The sequence below is a fragment of the Triticum dicoccoides genome, chromosome 2A (assembly GCF_002162155.2).
Source record: "Triticum dicoccoides isolate Atlit2015 ecotype Zavitan chromosome 2A, WEW_v2.0, whole genome shotgun sequence".
Classification (NCBI taxonomy): domain Eukaryota; kingdom Viridiplantae; phylum Streptophyta; class Magnoliopsida; order Poales; family Poaceae; genus Triticum; species Triticum dicoccoides.
Window position 1 is genome coordinate 563911464 of NC_041382.1, and position 9676 is coordinate 563921139.

Consider the following 9676-nt stretch of genomic DNA (forward strand, 5'->3'; position numbering starts at 1 on the left):
AAAAACAGAACATTCTGTAGTAATCTGTAACTAACACAAGATCTGGAACCCCAAAAATTCCAAAATAAATTGCTGTATGTGAGGAATTTATCTATTAATAATCTGAAAAAATAATTAACTAAATAGTACTCTCCAATAAAAATGGCAGCAAATCTCGTGAGCGCTAAAGTTTCTGTTTTTTACAGCATGATCAACAAGACTTTCCCCAAGTCTTCCCAACGGTTCTACTTGGCACAAACACTAATTAAGACATAAAAACTCAATAGTAATAGAGGCTAGATGAATTATTTATTACTAAACAGGAACAAAAAGCAAGGAATAAAAATAAAATTGGGTTGCCTCCCAACAAGGGCTATCATTTAACGCCCCTAGCTAGGCATGATGATTTCAATGATGCTCACATAAAAGATAAGAATTGTAACATAAAGAGAGCATCATGAAGAATATGACTAGCACATTTAAGTCTAACCCACTTCCTATTCATAGGGATTTTGTGAAAAAACAACTTATGGGAACAATAATCAACTAGCATAGGAGGGCAAAACAAGCATAACTTCAAAACTTTAAGCACATAGAGAGGAAACATGATGTTATTGCAACTCCTACAAGCATATATTCCTCCCTCATAAGAATTTTCAGTAGCATCATGGATGAATTCAACAATATAACTATCACATAAAGCACTCTTTTCATGATGTACAAGCATATAATTTTTATTACTCTCCACATAAGCAAATTTCTTCATATCAATAATAGTGGGAGCAAACTCAACAAAATAATTATCATGTGAGGCATAATCCAATTGAAAACTAAAATCATGATGACAAGTTTCATGGATATCATTATTCTTTATAGCATACAAGTCATCACAATAATCATCATAGATAGCAACTTTGTTCTCATAATCAATTGGAACCTCTTCCGGAATAGTGGATTCATCACAAAGTAAAGTCATGACCTCTCCAAATACACTTTCATCCATATAATCATCATAAATAGGAGGCATGCTTTCATCATAATAAATTTGCTCATCCAAACTTGGGGGACAAAAAAATATCATCTTCATCAAACATAGCTTCCCCAAGCTTGTGGCTTTGCATATCATTAGCATCATGGATATTCAAAGAATTAATACTAACAACATTGCAATCATGCTCATCATTCAAAGATTTAGTGCCAAACATTTTAATGCATTATTCTTCTAGCACTTGAGCACAATTACCAGAATCCTTATTCTCATGAAAGATATTAAAAAGATGAAGCATATGAGGTATCCTCAATTCCATTTTTTTGTAGTTTTCTTTTATAGACTAAACTAGTGATAAAACAAGAAACAAAAAGATTCAATTGCAAGATCTAAAGATATACCTTCAAGCGCTAACCTCCCCGGCAACGACGCCAGAAAATAGCTTGATGTCTACTACACAACCTTCTTCTTGTAGACGTTGTTGGGCCTCCAAGTGAAGAGGTTTGTAGGACAGTAGCAAATTTCCCTCAGGTGGATGACCTAAGGTTTATCAATCCGTAGGAGGCGCAGGATGAAGATGGTCTCTCTCAAGCAACCCTGCAACCAAATAACAAAGAGTCTCTTGTGTCCTCAAGACACCCAATACAATGGTAAATTGTATAGGTGCACTAGTTCGGCGAAGAGATGGTGATACAAGTGGTATATGGATGGTAGATAAAGGTTTTTGTAATCTGAAAATATAAAAACAGCAAGGTAACTAATGATAAAAGTGAGCACAAGCGGTATTGCAATGCGTTGAAACAAGGCCTAGGGTTCATACTTTCACTAGTGCAAGTTCCCTCAACAATAATAGCATAATTAGATCATATAATTATCCCTCAACATGCAACAAAGAGTCACTCCAAAGTCACTAATAGCACAGAACAAACGAAGAGATTATGGTAGGGTACAAGACCACCTCAAAGTTATCCTTTCTTATCAATCTATTCATGAGTCCGTAGTAAAATAACATGAAGTTATTCTTTCCGTTCAATCTATCATAGAGTTCGTACTAGAATAACACCTTAAGACACAAATCAACCAAAACCCTAATGTCACCTAGATACTCCAATGTCACCTCAAGTATCCGTGGGTATGATTATATGATATGCATCACACAATCTCAGATTCATCTATTCAAACCAACACAAAGTACTTCAAAAACTGCCCCAAAGTTTCTACAGGAGAGTCAAGACGAAAACGTGTGCCAACCCCTATGCATAGGTTCATGGGCGGAACCCACAAGTTGATCACCAAAACATACATCAAGTGGATCAATAGAATACCCCATCGTCACCACGGGTATCCCACGTAAGACATACATCAAGTGTTCTCAAATCCTTGAAGACTCAATCCGATAAGATAACTTCAAAGGGAAAACTCAATCCATTACAAGAGAGTAGAGGGGGGGGGGAAACATCATAAGATCCAACTATAATAGCAAAGCTCATGATACATCAAGATCGTATCACCTCAAGAACACGAGAGAGAAGAGAGAGAGAGATCAAACACATGGCTACTGGTACATACCCTCAGCCCCGAGGGTGAACTACTCCCTCTGAGGGAGTCCTGGATTAGGGGGTGTTTGGATAGCCGAACTATACCTTCAGCTGGACTCCTGGACTATGAAGATACAAGATTGAAGACTCTGTCCCGTATCCGGAAGGGACTTTCCTTGGCGTGGAAGGCAAGCTTGGTGATACGGATGTTCAGATCTCCTACCATTGTAACCGACTCTATGTAACCCTAACCCTCTCCAGTGTCCATATAAACCGGAGGGTTCTAGTCCGTAGGACAACATACACATCAACAATCATACCATAGGCTAGCTTCTAGGGTTTAGCCTCTCTGATCTCGTGGTAGATCAACTCTTGTACTACCCATATCATCAATATTAATCAAGCAGGACGTAGGGTTTTACCTCCATCGAGAGGGCCCGAACCTGGGTAAAACTTCGTGTCCCCTGCCTCCTGTTACCATCCGGCCTAGACGCACAGTTCGGGACCCCCTACCCGAGATCCGCCGGTTTTGACACCGACATTGGTGCTTTCATTGAGAGTTCCTCTGTGTCGTCGCTGTTAGGCCCGATGGCTCCTACGATCATCAATGGCGATGCAGTCCAGGCTGAGACCTTCCTCCCCGGGCAGATCTTCGTCTTTGGCGGCTTCACACCGCGGGCCGATTCACTCGGCCATCTAGAGTAGGTCAAAAGCTACGCCCCTAGCCGTCAGGTCAGCTTCGGAAGTTTAAACTACCCGGCCGACATCCGCGGGGACCTGATCTTTGACGGATTCGAACCACTGCCGAGCGCGCCACACTGTCACAATGAGCATGATCTAGCTCTGTCGCCGAACAGTGCCCTGGAGGCCGCACCCGCATCGGCTCCGACCCCTAGTTCGGAGACGACCGCGCCGATTGAGGATAGGCGGTTGGACGCCACCTCGGGGGCTGCGATCCCAACGGCGACTAAGCCGAACACCAGCCTCGTACTCTGCAAGACTCGTGACTCCAAGGAGCTGGATTCTTCTTCGGACTCCGAACCCTCCGCGCCCCAGCCAAGCGAATCCGATTGGGCGCCGATCATGGAGTTCACGGCCACGGACGTCTTTCAGCACTCGCCTTTCGGCGATATCCGGAAATCACTGAAGTCTCTCTCTTTGTCAGGAGAGCCCTGGCCGGACTACGGTCAGCAAGGTTGGGGTACGGACGATGAAGAAATTCAAGACCCACCCACCATCCACTTCGTAGCCACTGTCGACAACTTAACCGACATGCTCGACTTCGACTACGAAGACATCGACGGTATGGACGCCGATGAAGGAGATGATGAAGAACCAATGCCTACTAGGCCCTGGAAAGCCACCTTGTCATATGACATATACATGGTGGACACCCCAAAAGAGGGAGAGGGCGATGGAACATCGGAGGATGACCCCTCCAAGAAACAGCAAAAGCGCCGGCGTCAGCGGCGCCGCTCAAAATCCTGCCAACACAAAAACGGTGATTCCAGCACGGGAGATGATAATACCCCGGAAAGCGCCGAAGAAAATCCCCCCGAGCAAGATTTAGCACAGGAGGATGGAGAAACCAGCCCTCATGAGAGAGCGGCCGACAGAGAGGTCGAGGACGATAATTGTATGCCTCCCTCCGAAGACGAGGCAAGCCTCGATGACGACGAATTCGCCGTGCCGGAGGATCCCGTCGGACAAGAGCGTTTTCAACGCAGGCTTAAGGCCATGGCAAGAAGCCTCAAGAAAAAACAACAACATCTTAAAGCTGATCAAGATCGGCTAGTCGATAGATGGACTGAAGTCCTTGCGGCCGAAGAGCATAAACCCGAACGCCCCTCCAAGTGCTACCCGAAGCGCAGGTTGCTACCCCGATTAGAGGAGGAAGCACTCGACGCGGCCGACAGGCCACCTCGTGGCCGCGACAAAGAGGCCTCATGGCCCTCCACCCAAGCCGCACCCCGTACCAAGGCACGGGAATATGTGCCGGACTTACGAGACATGTTGGAGGACAAGGCAAGCCAAACAAGATCGATCTACGGATCGCGTAGGCGCCCCACGGCTCGAGACGATAACCGTCACGCCGGCCACAAATTCGGCAAGGCCGAACACAGTAGACAAATTTCATTGGAGCTACGTCATGATATCGCCCAGTACAGAGGCGCCGCACACCCATTGTGCTTCACAGACGAAATAATGGATCATCAAATCCCCGAGGGTTTCAAACCCGTAAACATCGAATCATATGATGGCTCAACAGATCCCGCGGTACGGATCGAGGATTATCTCCTTCATATCCACATGGCCCGCGGCGATGATTTCCACGCCATCAAATACCTCCCACTCAAGCTTAAAGGACCAGCCCGACAGTGGCTTAACAGCCTACCAACAGGGTCAATCAGCTGTTGGGAGGACCTGGAAGCCGCATTCCTCGACAATTTCCAGGGCACTTATGTGCGACCCCCAGACGCTGACGACCTAAGCCACATAATTCAGCAGCCAGACGAATCGGCCAGGCAATTCTGGACAAGGTTCCTAACAAAGAAAAAACAAATACTCGACTGTCCGGACGCAGAGGCCTTAGCAGCCTTCAAGCATAATATCCGTGATGAGTGGCTTGCCCGGCACCTAGGACAGGAGAAGCCGAAATCTATGGCAGCACTCACGGCACTCATGACCCGCTTTTGCATGGGAGAAGACAGCTGGCTTGCTCGTAGCAACAATATGACCAAGAACCCTGGTCGTTCGGACACCAGGGACATTAGTGGCAGGTCGCGCCGCAACCCGCAGAAGCGCCGCATCAACGGAGACAATGCTAAGGATACGGTAGTTAATGCTGGATTCAGAGGCTCTAAATCTGGTCAGCGGAAAAAGTCATTCAAAAGGAATCCTAGGGGCCCGTCCAGCTTGGACCGAATACTCGACCACTTGTGCCAAATACATGGCACCCCCGAAAAGCCAGCCAATCACACCAACAGGGACTGTTGGGTGTTCAAGCGGGCAGGCAGATTAAGTGCCGACAATGAAGACAAGGGGTTGCATAGCGATGACAACGAGGAGCCCCGGCCGCCGAACAACAATGGACAGAAGGGTTTTCCCCCACAAGTGCGGACGGTGAACATGATATACGCCACCCACGTCCCCAAGAGGGAGCGGAAGTGCGCGTTAAGGGATGTATACGCAGTAGAGCCAGTCGCCCCAAAGTTCAACCCATGGTCCTCCTGCCCAATCACCTTTGATCGAAGAGACCATCCCACTAGCATCCGTCATGGCAGATTCGCCGCATTGGTTCTCGACCCAATTATTGACGGATTTCATCTCACTAGAGTCCTTATGGACGGCGGCAGAAGCCTGAACCTGCTTTACCAGGATACAGTGTGGAAAATGGGCATAGATCCCTCGAGGATTAAGCCCACCAAAACGACCTTTAAAGGCATAATACCAGGTGTAGAGGCCAGCTGTACAGGCTCAGTCACACTTGAAGTGGTCTTCGGATCTCCGGATAATTTCTGAAGCGAGGAGTTAATCTTCGACATAGTCCCGTTCCGCAGTGGCTACCATGCACTGCTCGGGCGAACCGCATTCGCCAAGTTCAATGCGGTCCCGCACTACGCATACCTTAAGCTCAAGATGCCAGGCCCTCGAGGAGTAATTATGGTCAATGGAAACACTGAACGCTCCCTCCGAACGGAGGAGCACACGGCGGCCCTGGCAGCGGAAGTACAAAGCAGCCTCTCCAAGCACACTACAAGAAATATGTCAACTTGTGACCACCACTATTGGTCACAGAATGGTCACAAATTTCCATTTGTGACCTTTTTGTGACCAAAAACATAAGGTGAAAAGCTGGCCGTCATAAACTGACTATAGAGACCTTTCTTCTGGAATGGTCGAAGACGTTTATGACCAAAATACGTCTACTATGGCGTTTTGGTCACTAGCAACCTCCCCAGGCCACGTAGGCATCCAGCATGGCAATCTGATGTGGCACAAGATTCAGCCCGGTCCAATTCGATTTTCTACATGGGCCTAGCCCAACAGTTCAGCCTATTTGTGTTTTTTTCTGTCTATCAATTTTTGGTTGGGTTCATGGGCCAAGTCCAATATTGCAGCCTTTTTATTGTTGGGTTGTGGCCTTTTTGTCTAAACGAATTTAGTTTTTCTTTTTTCCCAAAAGAAGGGTCCACTAGTCAGATGGGTCCCAGTTGTCAGGTTCTATTAAAGTGGGACCCTTTTGGTAGCATCATATTATTCAGATTACAATTTGACAATTTGACAGAAATAAATAACCATGTTTAAATAAGAACAGACAGAAAACACAAGTAATATTTCAAATAACAACAGCAAGAATCAATCACAGTCATACAAATATACTGGGCTCCTTCTGTCATGACACAGTTACAACACAGATACAAATACAATCAGTCACACAGATATAGGGATAATCACAATGAGAATTGACAATCAGCACAAACTGGGCTCCTGCTCCAGTCAGATGAAACTGTATGCATGACTAACTATGCGACCATAGTCTACTAGGCTACCTTCGCTACACTAGGACAGCAATAGAACTATCATCATGCCTTCGGCCATCGCCCTGTTACATGAATCAGAAGAGAAGAATCAAAACACTGGAGCCAATATATTATGAACAGAACATTAAAAAAAAGGACAAGTTCTTTAGAAAGATAACACAAATTCAGCTAATACAATGATTTTTGTCCCCAGATAGTTAAGACGATACACTCATTCATCCAAGGTGACGCAAGAAAATATAGCACTTTACTCATAGCATGCAGAGTATCATTATTAAGTTCATAGGGTTTATAGTGCTTGGACTTATTAGAGTGGTAGCATATCATCATATACATCCGTATGTTGTAGCCCATTTGAAATGTCTAGAAAGACTTATATTTAGGAATGGAGAGAGTAGAAAGTAGCATGCGATAAAACCAAAGGATTAGCCAACAATAAAAGAAGGCACTTAATTAGTTCATTACATTTAGTTAAAATTTCTTCTATGAAGTGCATGACTAAACCATTTAGTTAACACAGCAAGAAGTGCCAAGGAGCATAGTATAGTACTGCACTAAAAGCACCAAGAATCTTCTGGACCAACAACAGAAACAACCAAGAAGCACTCATTTTTCAATTCATAGGGCTAAAAATATATTTATCAGAATGGCACTGAAATCAACCTCTTTATCTATCATCACAAGGTCAGTATGCTTGATAGGCCCATTATGAGTTGCCCTACGGTAATGCCGCAGATGAGACAGAGGACACACACATTGTTGTAGACATTGGCAAGACAGGAACCAACAAAATGGTGCTTGCCATCAGCAAGGAGAAAGCAGAATACCAAAAAGGTTAGGAAAACAATATAGAATGATAAAACAAAGAAGAGATTCACCCACTCATTAGAGAAGTAGCATACCCAAAAAATGTGAAGCACAAATGGCCACCAAGAAAGCATATTGTTGTATACACTGACAAGATAGGAACCAACAAAATGCAATAGACTAAAACCAAACTTTATATAGTAGGGAATGATTTACAATAACCAAAAGATTTTGCACAACAAGCAGTAAATAGGTAGTAGATATTAACACCCATGACATAGGACCAGCATAAAAAAAGAGCATCGGTGTAGAACAGGCATATAATCAGTGTAGTCAGCAAAAGATAGGGGGAAGAGAAATTGAAAAACCTAGAATGACCATTCATATATGAGGCACTAAGCTGTATGAACCAAAAGACTATTGACATCAGCTAGCAAAGAAATGGCAGTTGGCACCACACATATCGGACGACCACATGAAACAGATAGAACAGACTGGTCGGCCATAGCTAACATGGTAAATAGAATAATGCACATATTGTAGAAGACACCACCAGCATGGATTCTAAGAAATGGATTGGAAGAGCTCAGGAAACACAATGTTCCTGGTCTGAGAATCAGTAGTACCATCTTCATTTTCAATCAGGATTTTCAAAGCCTTTTTGAGGTCACACGCGACACTGCTACATAAAGCTGGCCATGCGTGAACACAGGTGCATTAAAGTATAGATCAACACTGCATAACACATGTCCTACAATATTTTACTCCTACCTATTTTCTTATTTTACAAAAGCTTGCCATGCGTGTACAGATCAACTTTATATTGTGAATACATAAAGCTGGCCATGCGTGAACACAGGTGCATTAAAGAATGAAGAATACATCGACACATAGCACGAACCATGGACAAACATTGGTATGTAACCTGTCTACTCAGTAGGTGCCAATTTAGATGCACTGAATCGACACCAACTTGGGCAAACTGGTGGTATGTGCAGAAACAGCAAAACATTGCAAAAGCTCCTCTTTCCCCAAATTGTGTGGTGAGGAACCAGCCTATGCCCCCAATTCGTCCTGCGGAGGCAACTAGTGGCAATGACTTAAGCATGACCCCAGTTCCCCACAGCTGATTACCCTTGACTCATCCGAATTCTCCTAACAAGGTAGAAATTGGCAGGTCTATTTGGAGGAAAAAAGGATCTACTAAAATCTAGCTTACTAAATATTGGTCAGATCGCAGGACTGTGCGCGCACACCGCAGATCCAACAGATCACAGCGCGAGACAACAGGACCCAAGTCTAACTAAACCGTGCAAACAAGAGGGAGACGGGATCGGAGGAGACGCGTTCGCACCTAGCCGGAGCCGACGATGATGTTGTTGATGGGGATGAAGATGAGCTTGACAAAGAAGCCGACGAACCCCATGACGAGGAACCCGATCACCGTCCGCGCCGCCACCTTGGTGAACTCCGCGCGCCCAATCAGCGTCAGATCTGGCGAAAGAGTAAAACAAACCGGATCTAGACGAGCAGGCGCGAGTCTTTGGTCCTTACCCTTGCGGTCGGGCTTGTGGCAGCGCTTGATGAGGCGGACGCTGTCCTTGGCGAACTCGCGGAGGGGGTCCACCATGGAGTCGATGACGTCCATGGCTGCTGCCGGTGGGAAGGCGAGATCTCGGAGCCGACGACGATGATGAGGTCGCGCGCGTGAGGGGAAGGGAGGGGGGAAGCCAACGGGCGAATGGTGTGCTATTTGGATTTGTGCTCTGGATCTGCGAGGACGGGAGGAGGAGGCCCGACGGCGAGCTATGGTGGGAGGA

At 45.6% G+C, this 9676-nt stretch overlaps 1 protein-coding gene across 1 annotated transcript; it reads right to left on the reverse strand.

Moving 5' to 3' along the window:
- Positions 1-9148: 9148 nt before the first annotated feature.
- Positions 9149-9504, reverse strand: LOC119359586 (protein transport protein Sec61 subunit gamma-like). The gene is made up of 2 exons (XM_037625718.1): positions 9411-9504; positions 9149-9350 (listed from the first exon to the last, which is right to left on the reverse strand). Exons 1-2 carry the CDS (start codon positions 9502-9504, stop codon positions 9211-9213), a joined length of 234 nt encoding a protein of 77 aa, XP_037481615.1. The 3' UTR covers positions 9149-9210.
- Between the last annotated feature and the right edge of the window lie 172 nt (positions 9505-9676).

Bases quoted from the DNA above. Each gene is read 5' to 3' on its own strand.
- LOC119359586 (XM_037625718.1), bottom strand. From the start codon at position 9,504: ATGGACGTCATCGACTCCATGGTGGACCCCCTCCGCGAGTTCGCCAAG. The intron at 9,351-9,410 runs GTAAGGACCAAA...CTCTTTCGCCAG, and splicing joins CCACAAGCCCGACCGCAAGG to ATCTGACGCTGATTGGGCGC.